This window comes from Bombus pascuorum, chromosome 9, assembly GCF_905332965.1.
Source record: "Bombus pascuorum chromosome 9, iyBomPasc1.1, whole genome shotgun sequence".
Classification (NCBI taxonomy): domain Eukaryota; kingdom Metazoa; phylum Arthropoda; class Insecta; order Hymenoptera; family Apidae; genus Bombus; species Bombus pascuorum.
This window is the reverse complement of record NC_083496.1, coordinates 14,371,304-14,386,933: the sequence shown is the minus strand read 5'-3', so window position 1 is coordinate 14,386,933 and position 15,630 is coordinate 14,371,304. Positions and strand designations below refer to the sequence as shown.

The following is a 15,630-nucleotide window of genomic DNA, read 5'->3' as shown; positions in this document are numbered from 1 at the left end:
AATGCACCATCGCATACAGCAAAACCGGTCAAGGAAACGATTGAAGCGTTTACTTACTTTCGCACGCGGCTTACTCATCAGACTTGGCTCCGTCCGATTACTATTTATTTGCATCGATGGGACACGCACTTTCTGACCAGCTCTTCAACTTCTTACGAAAATGTACGAAAATGGCTCGATGACTGGTTTGCCTTAAAAGAGAGACAATTTTTTCGGCGTGGCATCCACCAATTGCCAGACAGGTGGGAAAAATGTATAGCTAGCGATGGGCAATACTTCAATAAAATATTTTTAATCATTTTCATACAATAAACGTGTATTTTCTATATAAAAATTCCGGTTTCATATTTACATAACTGGTATAAATTATCAGTATATTTATAATTGCTATATTTAAACTAAATTCAAATGTCACTTTGTGGTATTATGTTATTGTTTTTGTCAGTGGTAAAAAGTAGCTTATTGTTTGATCAGATATATCAATTCCCTATTTAGTAGCATTATATGTGACAACCATTTTTGGCTCTTTTATTTGCTCATTATTTCGGTTCTTCTTTTCTGTCTCAACTAATGACAAATCGTGTTTAATCGAAAGCCTTTTAATAGGACATGTATCTATTCTCTTTTCTACTATTGCCAACAATTAGATAGTTTTTGAGTTTTGCATGTACTATTTCTTTTGGATTATCTTTTTGATTTTTTCACTGTGTTCTCACAAGATGTGTTTGTGTTTCAAATAACATCTCTGCCAATAAAAAACTGAAGTATAGAAATTATCTGTGGTAATAGTGCGTTTATTATATAAATATTTATCAGTCAAATGTAATACTATTTTTCTTTGTGTGTTGTGTGCCATTTCTTCGATTGATATTCCTCACAGGCAACCATTCTTTCCAGTGTACACATAATTAGTATATGTATAACCTTTCAGATCACACAATTTATAAATTTTCACATCATATTTTTTCATTTTTAATACGATTATATCGTCGGAACATTAGAGGATCATGCCAGGGAAGCGTACTCTTATCAATTACTATCGTTTCTCCAGAAACCTTTGCTGCTACAAAATTATTTTCTAGCATTTGAAGCAAGTCTCGAACTTTCGTTAATCGATCTGCTCCAGCGGATTTCAATAATAATTGGAATCTATTATGTGACATAATTTCGGAAATAAAATTGTTTGTTGTTATTTCATTTTATTCAGAGGTAGGATCACAATAGCTATTATTTTATTCGTTGGATAAATCTATCACACCGTTTTGAGCTGAAGGACCTTTATTGCACATTCTTACATGGACTAGGGATAAAAACAAAAGAACATTTTAAACCTATAGATTAAATCTATCGATTGTGTATCTTCTAGTTACTATTTAGTGTAACTAGCGCATCTGCATATGAATGGCGAGCACGAACTCACGTTGTCATTTTCAACATTGTTCTTATAAAATTTCTTTTTGCTCCGATATAAACTAATGAGAGAACATTTTATTAGTTCCCTATACATAATAATAGCGAAAAATTTCTTTATTTCTGTTTGATCAGTTTTTTGTCAACTTTCGTACGAGATGATTTACTTACTCTTGTATTTAGAATCACATATTTATTATTAAAATTAAAATTTGTGTGGTTTACAATTGAATTATAAATATAACGATATTTATGCTTACTAACTATTAACCATCTGACTAAATATATCTATTGGTTGCTTGGACTATAACCGTCGCATATTACTTGTTGCAGATATGTCGAAAACATCAATAAATGGAAATATCTTATGATGTGCTCCACTTACGGTGTACTAGGAAATAGTAAATGGCACTACAATGTTATTTTCATTTTCATCATCCAAGATTCCATTACAGTTATCTAGAAGCTCATGATCAGAATTTATACTTTCATTTTCACCGAACATGTTTGATTTATTAGAAATATTACCGCATAGAATATTTTTATCCATAGACTTACAAACGCGAAAGGCTAGTTCACTGAATATTAAGTTCAAAAGCATTTCTTACTACGCACAATATTGATATAATACCAGCATCTGAGACATATCTGATAGAGAAGCATTATATTAATATTACTCAATACTATACAATACGAAACATTCAACAAGTGAAATACACAGTGGTACGACAATGACCATAAAAAATAATATTAAGCACCGCTTGCATAACGCAACTAGTTTCACTAGACTAGTCTTTAGTAACAGCAAACAAAAATTCGTTTAGATCTTTTTAGGCTTATCGCTTTAAATTGTTGGAGAAAATGGTATGTGTAAAATTTCATTAACTGGACAACTTGTGTCGTCTTTGATAAAAAAACCATTATTTGAGACGTATTAAAGAATATTTTAAAATAAAATCAATAAAGGTAAAATACTTTAGATGTATAATAATAATATTTACGTAACTAGTAGAGATATATGCAAAACCTTTAAGTTTTATTTAGCATCAAGTTTAGCATATAATACAGCATCTGAGTAACGCTACTATTCCGTAATCCTATATGATTTATATTGTTCATCAATACTTTATATGTTTCTACTTATATTTTTATCAGTATCTTTACTTAGATTTTATCAATATCCTCATTTATAAAATTTCTGTAAAAATCTTGAATCTTTCCGTGTTTGATCGACATGACGTGCAATCACAAAAATGTCAGAAATTTAAATGAAATGCGGCATAGATTCCCATTGTCTAGACACTCTGGAATTAAGGCACATATCATTTTCCCACCAAGTATCACAATTTAGGAGGGTAAGGTAAATGAATATTAGAAATCGACAAAGAAACACCACTCTGTCCTAGTGGTCAGTTGTCTAGTGCAGATGAACGGTTTGCGCCAGCAAACGGAACAATTTACTGCTATGTTTACGTCCTCAATTTTTCTTTCAACTCGCACGAATGTTTTTCATGTCGTTTTATGTCCATTTTCATGTCGTATATTTGCTCAGTTCTAGTTTAGTCATTGATGTGGCAACTCATTATCAAAATTATAAAAAATGTATTTGCCTTATATCCATATTATATTATTTAAAACTTTATCAATTTACTATAAAAAGGGTATCGATTTTTTCAAAGGAAAAAGTATTTACTTACATATTTATTGATTTAGAGAAATTATTTAATTATTTCGTATGGCCGCGAAATCTGTTGATGAATGAAGTGCAAATTTTAATGAAAATTTGATGTAGCATCCAATAAAACCGAAACCGCTCGTGTGAAATGAGTTATATGTATAAAATAATGTACTGCTTCATAAGACAGGTTCAGCGTTCCGTTTGCGATAAAGCAGTACTACGAAGGGCCGTTTTAATGGACGGAGATTTATTGCATAATTACCGCTCAAAGCTGCGTCTCGTATATTTATTATTCGTGTATTTCTTCATAGAGATTTATGTTGTTTTTTAACGCAACAACAAATTGCCGCGACGGTGACGCTGGCGCAAATAGGTCGCCAGCATATCGCCTAATTCTCGCACATCTTCAAGCAACAACTGTAATAATCAAAATAAATAATAATATGGCTAACACGGCAGCTATATCAAAATATGACAGGAATACTTAGACTCCCTTTGTTGGCGCACCACTTATGGTAAGCGGTGACTATAATCCAATAGCCCCTATTGGGAATACATAATCATAAATCCGAAACATAATTGTCTTCAACAAGCCATTCATTACTTATCTATAGATATATGAACAACAGAGCGTACTTGTTGGACCAAAATACAAGAAAAAGAAACCTGAACTTCTCAACTTCGCTGTTTGTAACAGTATTAAGAACTATTAACGAACTGTATCTCTTAATCATGAAAATCGTGCTTAGACTTCTATCAAAACAAAATTTATTCACAATATTTAATTATAGTATTTTCATTCAAAACGATTATGGAATTATAGAAACGTTGTCAAAATAGAAATGGTTAATGTTATCGGCTGAAATTTATTAATATATAAGTATTAAGAAATTTAATTTGGATATAAAAAGTGAAGGACGATCAATTGAAAATTATCTACAGGATGTTTCCTGCAAGATAGGTGAGAAAATAATAAAATTGCATAAAAGATTAATTGCATAAAAGATTGCGTAGAGATTGCTACATGGTAGGAAATCTTAAGAATGCAAGACCAAAAAGTGGAGGTAGCTTCTGACATATGAAAATGAAAAAGGATCAATGACAAGAAGTGTGCGGAAGAATCAAAAGCAATAAAAAACGATATGGATGAAACGCATACAACATTACATAATATACTGATATGTCAAAATTGTGACAAAGCTGATGTGATAGACCGGTTTAAATTTGATAAGAAATATAATTAGTGGAGCAGAAGCGTATGCCAGTGAAATTTTTCAAAATGTTATATACAAAACATTAACAGTTTGATTCAACATAAAAACGGGCTGGAAATTTTTCTAAACCTGCCAAAAAATAGATATAATGCTTATTTTTGAAACTCATTTTACGGATAAAAATTACTTTAAAGTCAACAATTATAATATCTATCACACTCAACACTCCTGCGGCAGAGCACATGGCAGATCAGGTATTATTATAAAATCTAATGTCAAGAACTGCGCATTCCTACCATACAAAAAGGATCATCTCCAAGCAACTAACATTATGATTCAAGATTGGCATAGTCTGTTCGCAATATCTGCTATACTGTCCTCCAAGGTGCAGCCTACTAAAAGAAAATTTGGACCATTTTTTGGAAAGCTTGGGTCACAGGTTTATAACAGGAGGCGACTTTAATGCTAAACATACTCACTCGGGTACTAGTAACATCACTCGAAAAGGAAGATCACTATACAAAAGTAATTTGTCAAGTAAATTAAATTACATTAGTACAGGTGAGCTCACGTACTGGTTTCGGACACAAACAAATTACCCTACTTACTGGACTTCTTCATAACCAAAAATGTATCTCTGACGTATATTCAAGTTAATTCTTCTCTAGAATTGTCCTCAGATCATTTACCAGTTATTGCAATAGTCGGCACTACGATTATTGAAAATCAATTATTTCAATCTGTAACAAACTAAATAATTGGTCTCACTTTAGGGAATCCTTCAGCATTTCAACATCAACACTAGTACCATTAAAAACGAAAGAAAATATAAATGCAGCAGTTGAATATCTGAAACAACGTAATAAATGTGGCTCGCTTCTCTACCCCTAAGCTGGAGTATATAATCCAACACGAGTGTCCAAACGCTATAAAGAAAAAGTCGGAGATAAAAGGAATCTACGAAGGTCATGGCAAAATAATAGGCACCCTGGAGACAAAGGAAACTAAACAACGCAACTCAACAACAGAAAACTTAAAATATTTCTACAAAGGTCCAGAAATGAGTGTTTGATTAATGTTTTTAAGCAAAATTATATTATAAAATGTTATTCTAAAATTTGTATGAACCAACGGGATACAACTGTGAGGCACAGGCAGTAACTGTAACAGTGAGATCCTACAGCGATTCCAATCGAAAACGCTAAGACTTGTCTGTAATGCATCTTGGTACGTAACCAATGAAATCATTCATAAAGACTTAAAAATGTTAACAGTCAAAGAAGGAATTTTGAAATTCAGTAACCATTACAACACACGCTTGATTAAGCACTCCAATCCTCTAGTCGAGTGATTTCTGGGTGTTCCTAAACAGAGCAGACTACCGGAGAGGACTGAAAAGGCTTTATACACTACATGGACACAACAGATTCAACTAGCAAAGGAAACTTTAGTTTATTAAAATATGTATCAAAAGAAGTTGCCTTATCATAAGTTTACATATCATGCCGTGGAAACACGACGACATAATTACTAAAGATTCTCTGTGAGAATTGATTGTAGTATTTTAATCGATAAAAAAAAGAAAAAAGAAGGCGAAGCTCAATATAGTTGACGAACTTTATTTTTTTGAAACAGTTTCCCAATTTTCGAATAAAGAGATCATTTGAATATCATCGGATCAACGATGGAATTATTAAGGAACTTTCTTTAAAATTCTGACTATTATTCGTAATTCCGTGTTAAGAACAAAATACTTCCCAAACCGATGGAATAGTAATGAAATGAAAACAATCATCAAAGCAAAAAATCTTAAAACAGATCATCAATTTAATTTCTGTAATCAATATGCTAAAATCAAAGAAGTTCATAAATTTATTAACAACATCATTACTCGTTTTGCAAATAAATTATGCTGTTTTACTACATTTCTAATCTTTGAGAAAATATTTTACAAAGTATGGCACAAAAGCTAATTGTTCAAAAGCGCTACAAATTCTTCAAAAAATTATTCTTCGAATAATGGTCAAAGTATCATGGTATATTAGAAACGAAGATGTAGGAAAACATCTTGAAATTGAACCAGGAAAGTAACTGTTAAAAGATATAAAGAGGCGTTAGTCCATTATCAAAACATCTTAGCAAATAATCTATATGGTCAACCCACTTAGCCAACCAAATAGGGAGATCTTCCCTCTGTGAAGAATATCGCTGCGTGACCGAATGGGGAGATCTCCCTTTTTCACTTTAGCAACGTGTTTTCTTTTTTTTGTCGTTATTATCAGTTATTGTTTCCCTAGAATTGTTCCTAATTAATTGCGCCACTTTTTCTGCTTTTATAAAGTATATTATATAATAAAATACACCAATTTAGTGGTGTTAAAACTATGTAAAAGTTACACTATCTATTATGACTTACACTATTTATTTATTATGAATGAAAGGTACAAAGAATACAATAATGATAATGATAGGATTCATATCCTCCATATAAGAATAATATGGAAATCGTCAGAGCATTTTCGAAGCTACCGCGGGAGGTAACAGCATACAAACCAATAAGGGTAATGTGCAGAACAGGTGGTCACCTCTATCGGGATATAATAAGTGTTTTGACGGGACAATCACCAACTACGAAAGCCGGACAACCAAGGCAACGCATGACGCGGGCATACAAAATGAATAAAATTGTCGTGTAGTGCTACTGCAAAGCCACACAATTAGAAATTGTAACCATAGAATACGGACACGAGCGACACAAAATGTATTATAAGTACCTACAACCACAAAACAGCATCATGCAGCAAAGATTCATCAGCTAGAAAAAAGTCCTAATGAAAACAATAAATTCAATGCATATGAACTGCAAAAATTATGGGAAGAGGTTGCTAAAGACTTAAATATAGACGAAAACAAGAACAATCTACAAAACCAAAGTTTCATAAATTATAATACAAATATTAATACAATATATATATATATATATATATATATATAACACAAATATAATCACACAAATAACATATTACAGACATCCATCTAACTAGCAACGCAAGATAACAACACAACTATAACAAACATTATTATTACAGAGAACACAATCCATAATTACACAGCAAAGTAGAGATAATGAAATACTAAGTAACATAATTAAATGGATAGGGATAGGCCCATCTAATTACCAAAAGTAATATATGCATAATAAAACCACATAAAGTATCATAACAACATTTAATGGCAACAATTACTGATCTATGCGGCTATCACAACAACTATGTTACGAAACAAACGAAAAATATTATGACAGTGGAAATAAAGAGGAAACAAAAGTAAAACCAAATAGAAAGATTTGACAAATAGAAAAGCTACAAAGAATCAAATGAATGGAAGACACAATACATATAATTTTATAGATATGAAAAACATTTCTACCGAAACCTTGACAATATGAAAATAAAGAGACACTTGATTAATAGTCAAACAGGATATAATTCCACTAACAATATTATCTGATTAATCAATTTTTAACTTTTGTTAATATAAGAATTTACATAAAGTTAGATTAACAAATGAAATAATAATGAGTGTACAACTTTAAATTAAATTTTGAAACCAGCCATTTGATCGAGCCTGGTAAGGTTAGTGTCAAAAATGATTAAAATTGCCTTGCAAGAGTAGTATCATTTTGACAACGAAAACTTAAAAGAGCTATTTAATACGATAAATACAATTTTCCATTTAGTTGTATATTAATTTATATTATTACACATTACTTCATAAAATGATACCTTAATTAATCCTTCGAGTAATAAGGTTATATGTAGTGATCAGTAATTTGCGTAGAAATTGCTTGTAATTCATGCAAGACAGCGTACGACCACATTCAATGGTACTTCAAGAATACTGAATACATATGTGATTCTTCTGTGGAATTTACGGACAGGAAAATCGTGGTGCGTGTGTGATCTTCGAATAAACATTTTTTACATGTGCTTTTGTTTATTAACTATTTATGAAGGGGAATGATTGAGGGAAACACTAATTTTCACTACTCAAAATTTTCACGGGACGGTTGCCGATATGCCGTAATGAATTTCAATGCGTAAGTGTGTTTCATGCTTAATCTACGATTTTTTTTATAAAACGTTGCGCAGGATGCGTTTCTGAATGCCATAGTCTGCTTCTCTACGATTGGTACTTGTTAAGCTGCTGCCCATGTGTCATTCGATTTGAGGATCACTGTGTACTTCGCTGCTCGAGCTGATCTACTTTCGTTCGTGTAAAAAGGTTTGCTCATGCACAGGCATATTTCGTTCGAGTTTTAATTATTGATAAATAAAAAACCGAAAACGCAATTTTTTTCCTCTTGAGTTTTGTTTTATTTTAGCTTTAATGAATCACCCCTTAAATCCTTTTACACCTGTAGCAGAACACCTTGTATAATTCGGATTCGAACAAAACAGGAATGTAGATCATACCCAGATTAAAGAACAACTCAAAAGTGAATATAAATATAGACTTATACAAATACTAAAATCAAAACTAAACTCTGAAAACATATTCAAAACAATTAAAGCACTTACATTATACTAACAACCTTAACATACCCAGGCGCACCGCGTTTTCTTAACGATATTATAAAAAATAGCGTTATTAACGTTATTTAGCCTTATCTTAATTCATGACTGGGGCGAGAATTTAGTAAGGATCTCCGTAGCGTGCTTAAGTTTGAAAGGTCGATAGCCGGCGAATCGAAGTTTTAACCAGAAAAAACTTACAAAACATAGCAAACCGCACCCTAATTTATGCAGAATAACATTGTACCGAAAAGAAGGAGAGATAGGGATATTAGACATATGAATACATGCTATATATACACACCACTCGACTTAAGACAAAAAAGCCAGAAAATATCTATATATTCACTACAAAACAGAAAAAGATAAATGGGAAAAAGAAGCAATATACGATAAGCACTACATCTTACAAGACAAGACGTACATAAACAATTCTCCTGCAAACGGTTCATAATAGGACAATTCTTTATGAAAACAGGATTTGTCGTAGCAACAGAAGACAGTGTCCTAGTAAAAAAATTACAAAAAATGTATAATATAATTAAAGAAATCATACCCATATACACGTGCAGTTTTCCGGTAGAACAAGCAGACACAATACAACAGCAAAGATCATGCATGAAGAACTCGCAATATAATATCAATTAACACGCATACTATGCTATAAAAGTCATTTAACAGTGTCAAAGATCACAGACTTATGCATATCTTTAGGCTAATTTCTTTCATTGACAAGATGCATAGCTGCGCCATAATGCTCGACGCAGGCGAGTGACTTTTTTCACCCGTTTTTGTAGTAATATGTACTATTATTGAATAGTGAACAATGCATACGTAGTAACAAAATAATGCTCATCGTCAGCAGATAATACGATAATTGTATGTCCGCAACTATACTCTGCAACTATATTTAACGTAGAAAAGAATATAATTTTGCGAAAACGCTAAGTATAAAAAATCAATATTACTGCGTAAGAAAAAAGTCCGACAAATCAAGATTAACGGAAATAAACTGATTATTTTATAAATTATATAGAAAAATGATAGCATATAGCCTGACAAGAAAATTTTATTTAAAATAAAAAATTATTTCTTTCTAGTTTTCATAATTTAATGTAAATCTAATCCTCATTCTGCATGTTCGCATAATTTAAACAAAATATTTTATAATTTCATTCACAAAATATAATATAAATATAATCAAATTTTGGGATACATTTTTAGTGCCGTGTCTTAAGAAATAAATAGAGCTAGGACGGATGTTATGTATAAAATTGTTCGTAGAATAAACCGGAAAACGGTTCTAAGACTGAATATCAGCAGTGCGCATTTTCGAACTTGTTCAAAGTTTTGCATAACTCTGCCCCTTCAAGTAGGCAAATGATAAAAACAATGTGATATACTTTTGAAATAAGATATTGTAAGCACGAATTGCAGTGTACAAATCTAATTGAATAGTGCAAGAAACGGTAATAAACATTCGTCTACTCATTAAATTACTCGAAATCTGGAATGCTTCAATTTTTTAAATGTTCTCAGATCTCAGTTTTTACAATTCTAACATTCGTGTTTAAGGACATAACACAACTTGATATCAAATTCTTTTTCTGATGTATTTTATTTCACAATGACCACAAATATTCTAATATGTAAAACAAGACTCTCAGTGAGCTAACTCCGGTTGTTAATTTCAGAATATCGTAAGCATATAATCTAATGAACTACTGAAACTCTCGGGAGATAAAACTTACTCGTCTATATTGATCCTAAATTAGGCGTTTTTGAAAGTTCTTTGCAGGCGACAGTTCACCAATGAAAGAATAAGTGACCAAGGATAAAAGATTTCCCAAAATTATTAGAGCAGATATGCTAAGAATTCTTAGAAGTACTTCACTCGCACTTCAAAAGAAGTAAATATGTCTGTGTGTGTCGATTGGTTGTATTTAGAAAAACAAATCAATCTATCCAAAAAACAAATCAAAAAAGAAGTTTGAGGATTCTCGATCAAGAGAATAATCTTTGAGATTGAGGAAAGAAGAAAGTAACCAAAAGATTTAAAAAATTTAAACAACTAAAAAAATTTAACTTTTAGTCTATTAATCAATCGCTTCAATTAGGCCAATTTCTAACCGTGTCAGTGTAACATAGTTATATAATTGATCTTAGTCAGATCAGTCGCTAAGTCCAATCAATTCATTTTACTTACAATTAATCAAGTTTCAGTCAAAAGCCTCAGAACAATTAAGTTGCTATTTAATCAAGTAATTAGGTTTTAATTAGAACGCTTAAATCAGTCAAATATTGTTAGTTAACAAATCATTTAGGAGATTCCATTAAATTGGAAAACTCTTCGTGTTTACAATATAGTTTTAAATTTTTCTTATGTATATTTATGTATCTTATATGTATCTTTAAACACTTTACAAAATGATTTAGTTTAAATTTTTCTAATACGATACTTCATATGGACGCAGCGTGCGTGTCCTTAATACGATGCCGTATGTCCATAACAATTGATATGGTTCCTACATAAAGAAAAATTAGTTCTTAAAAGTAGTAAATTATTATGTTTTCTATAAATTAGATTTTAAAAGACAGTACTTATACTTATTTCAAATTATCTGTGCTTCATCCTTATTTATGACATCTTTTTATCTATGTGAGTGTTGTGTTATATCCTCTTATAAAAATCTTTTGATTTATGTTTTTTACAAAAATGACGGGCCCCTTTACAGCCAACAAACTTATTCAATCTTTTTTGTCCGAACAGCTTTTTAGTGCTTGAAAGAGATACAAATCTTTGATACGGAATGCGGGCATTCTATTTTATTTCTAATATTATTCTTCTTTTTTATTTCACTATTAATATACGTCATCTTGCGTTATTACTAAAATAAAGTTGTTATATTTCATCTAAACTTTTACGACAAATAATAATATGCTAATTTCTTAACATATAAAATAGTAAGAAAACAGTTCTTACAATTAGTCATTTTGATATTGAACATATTAACTTTACAGTAAAATTTGTATACTAAAATTAAAAACATTTAGTTACAGTAAAATGCAATGCAATGTTACGGAGAATTAGATTTGTATTTTCTTCAATTAATCGAGTTAAAATGTAGAAATTTAGGAAAGTTTAATATAATTAATATAAAATATTTAAGGACTTAATGCATCTACATCATTTTTTCTTTCATTTCCTTAGGCCAGCAGATATACCAGAAATTCTTTGGTTTGAAGAAGAAAATGAATTAATTCGTAGTTGTGGAGTACTTTCTTCGGCACTTGGACTTCGCAAAAGTTTTAGCACGAGCGACGTATCTCAACTGCCAAGTCCAGATATATTGGGGCCGAATGGGTTGCGATCAGCTGTATCTACTTTAGCCCTTAACACTGCCCAAAGAAATACTTTGCTTTTGGAACATGCACGACTTGATCATGCTTCGAGATCCTGCAGCACATGGGTTGCTGTTGGTGAACCAGTCGCCAATACATCGCAACTTCCTAGTCCTCATGGTGGAGCTATGCAAGAACAACAATGTCAGCAACAAACGTCCAGTTCTCAATCAATTCAACAACCTTCTACTGCATCACATCCAACCATACCTTTCACAGGAGCTGATTTTGTTAGATCTGTGAATAAGAAGGTTCGCCAAAATTATATACGTCGAAGGTTGGTTTAAGAATTAATTATTAATTATTATTCAATTTTATATTTTCTTCATAAATATGCAGAATAAAAAAAGATAATATTGCTTATGAAAATGATTGGTCCTCTGGATAAGTAGAGATCGGTCAAAAAATAGATCACAAAATAGATTTTGGTCTTGATACTCAAGGTCTTTGTTTATTGCACTATATCTTACTTATTACAAGATTAAATCTCAGTTAATTTCTCAGTTATTTTTAATTCTTATTTTAGTTTGATATATTCCTATTACATTCCTATCTTAATTAATTTTAAATCTTATCTTAATTAAATCTCAGCAAATAGTACTGGAATCATATATATTTATATACATGCCGGGTTGGCGTTAGGGGCGTGTAATGAGTCTTCGCCGGTGTTGCCCATTGTTGTTGCACAAACGTTTATTACACAGATATAGTTGGTACAAGATTGACAAGCGGCCGCGGTAACTAGACGCTAATGACAATGACCCTAGGTTTGATATAGCGAATTCACGGTCCACGGGATAACGAATATACTTTGCTTCGAAATCTAAGTCGGACTCGACTTACTACTCGTTATACAAGGATCGCTTGATTAGCTCTTTGCTAAGACGTAGATTATTCACCGATCGTACAAACACACTAGACATACGGCTAATGAGACTGCCAGAAAGGGAATGACTTTCCGTCACGACGACGCTGCAGAGGAAAACTATGATGGGATGTGCCTAAGGGCACGAGATCATCGGATTCGTCAAAGAAAGCCTCCGCACGGAGGGTGAGGGAAATAGACGTTGCTGTTAATTGGTTAATTTCTATGTTGGCGGTTAGAAAAGGATGCTAGCCGCCCTAGAGAGAGAGAGAGAGAGCTCTTGTCGGGAAACGTCGTACGTGAGGAAAGCAGACCTCCCGTAACAGGCGACAGGTCTGCGGGCTTATAGAGCACAGACCACTTGCCAATCTGAGGAACATTAGTTCTCTAAATCCTAAGATTTACATCGGTTCCTCAGGCTACCTGAACATACTGTGAATGATGCATCGACATTTGGCGACCATCTGTGAATGGCGAACTACGGGCCGTTGGAATGTTCATTGTCAAGTATCGGTACAGCCGATTCTTTAAGGCGAGCTATGCAACTCCACATCTCTGTTAGGTGAAACGTTCATCCCATGACCGTGGCTACGCTCGGCGACCGGTTGTCGCATCGAGCCTAAGCTCATTGTCTCAAGTTTCGAATGACTGTGTTTGGGTTATTTCGTAAATGCTACGGTATTGAGGTTTTCCAAGTAACTCCAACGGTGGGGGGGGGGCGGTGTCCTTTCATCTCCGACATATATATATAATATCTCTTGAAAGTTATATTAAAGTGCCATTAGCTGTTAGATTAAGTAGATACATAAGTAATTTTATCGTTTGATTTTTCACCAACACACTTTGGTAATACCAATTATGGAATTGGTGCCATATATTAGTATGGTATGTAAAAATCCACTTTGTGTTATTGATAAAATATATCCAAATTCAATAAAAAATAATGGGAAAATAATGGAAGAATGGAATAATGGAAGACAAGTTTCAATCGATTAAAAATTTTCGAACTAGTCAGGAAAAATGTGATGGACTATAACATTGTAATCCAGTTATGTTGTAAACATAGATATTGTAACTGATTTTAACTTGTTAATCTGTGCAGGTAAATAAACAAGGTCAATATTATTGTCAATGATCCCTTCCCACAAATTTACAATCTCTGAATTGTGGGGGAAGGATTGAAAATTCTATTTTCCCAAATTAGCATTCTTTTGATTTAAATGGTTGCTATTGGAAGAACCACTTTTTAAAGTGAATATAGCGATAAGTTGTATTATACAAAGCCGTCATCAGTGGATATGTACGTATGACAACGAAACGTTTGATGTTCAGCAGGAAATTGCGCTAAAAGTTTTTGATCACTGAAGTATCAGTTCCCTTTTGACTGCCGAAGAGTGCAGACGTGCCGGTTGCCCGGAGAGGTCTCTCCCTCGAAACCGGACGTGGAGAGAAAGTGCTCCCGAAAGTGCGAAAAACAGGGAAAACAAAAAAAATGCAACGAGTGCCACCGCTCAGGATATCAAACAACGGCGAAACATACGCCATACACAAAAACATGGAAATCCAAGAATGTACAGAAACCGAAATGGATATCACTCGAATGAGCGACGATATAAACACCAACAACAACGAACTGACACAACAAGACGGAAGCTGGAAGGTCGTAACTCCCAGCAAAAGAAGAAAATTAACAACAAACGCAAATACTAGGAGGGCTGCAGAAACAGAAAGGAAGCAATGGCTCCAGGAAATTCCTCTACAAAACCCCTTCAGCGCACTGCCACAAGAGAAAGAATCAGACACAACGGAAAAACCAACACACAACACGAAACCACCACCAATTTACATAGACGCGCAGGTAATAGACCCCCTCCTCGAACTGCTAAACAACACGGCAGGCAAAGAAAATTACAACATCAAACAACTAAAATTAGACCAAATAAAAGTGCAAACGAACACCCCAGATACCTATAGAAAAGTGGTAAAGCTGCTAAAGGGAAAAAACGCCGGATACCACACCTACCAATTGAAATCGGATAAAAGCTACAAAGTAGTAATCAGAGGTTTACACCCAAGGACAAACACAAGCAACATATGTGACGAACTAGCCAAAATCGGACACCAGGTAAGGGTAATAAACAACATAACAAAATTTGATACCAAACAACCACTACCACTGTTCCTAATAGAACTAGAACCGAATAAAAACAACAAGGAAATCTACGACATTAAACAAATATTAAACACAATAATCACAGTTGAACCACCCAGACAAAAAAAAGACATACCTCAATGCATGCGGTGTCAACAATATGGGCACACAAAAAATTACTGCAACAGAAACCCGGTGTGCGTCAAATGCGCAGAAAAGCACCTGACAACGTACTGCCCACACACGGGAAAAATAAACGAGGTAAAGTGCTACAACTGTAACGGAAACCACCCAGCCAGCTACAAAGGCTGCCCAGCCAGAAAAATACTCCAACG

The 15,630-nt window shown here is 33.0% G+C and overlaps 1 protein-coding gene across 3 annotated transcripts in view; it reads left to right on the top strand.

Moving 5' to 3' along the window:
• The window catches only part of LOC132910312 (uncharacterized), a 63,813-nt gene that overhangs the window by 37,168 nt on the left and 11,015 nt on the right, over positions 1 to 15,630 (top strand). For all 3 annotated transcript variants that reach the window (XM_060965912.1, XM_060965910.1, XM_060965911.1), the window contains one exon: positions 12,088 to 12,555. In XM_060965912.1, the coding sequence (XP_060821895.1) occupies positions 12,088 to 12,555 (468 nt within the window). The remainder of the gene's footprint in view (positions 1 to 12,087; positions 12,556 to 15,630) is intronic.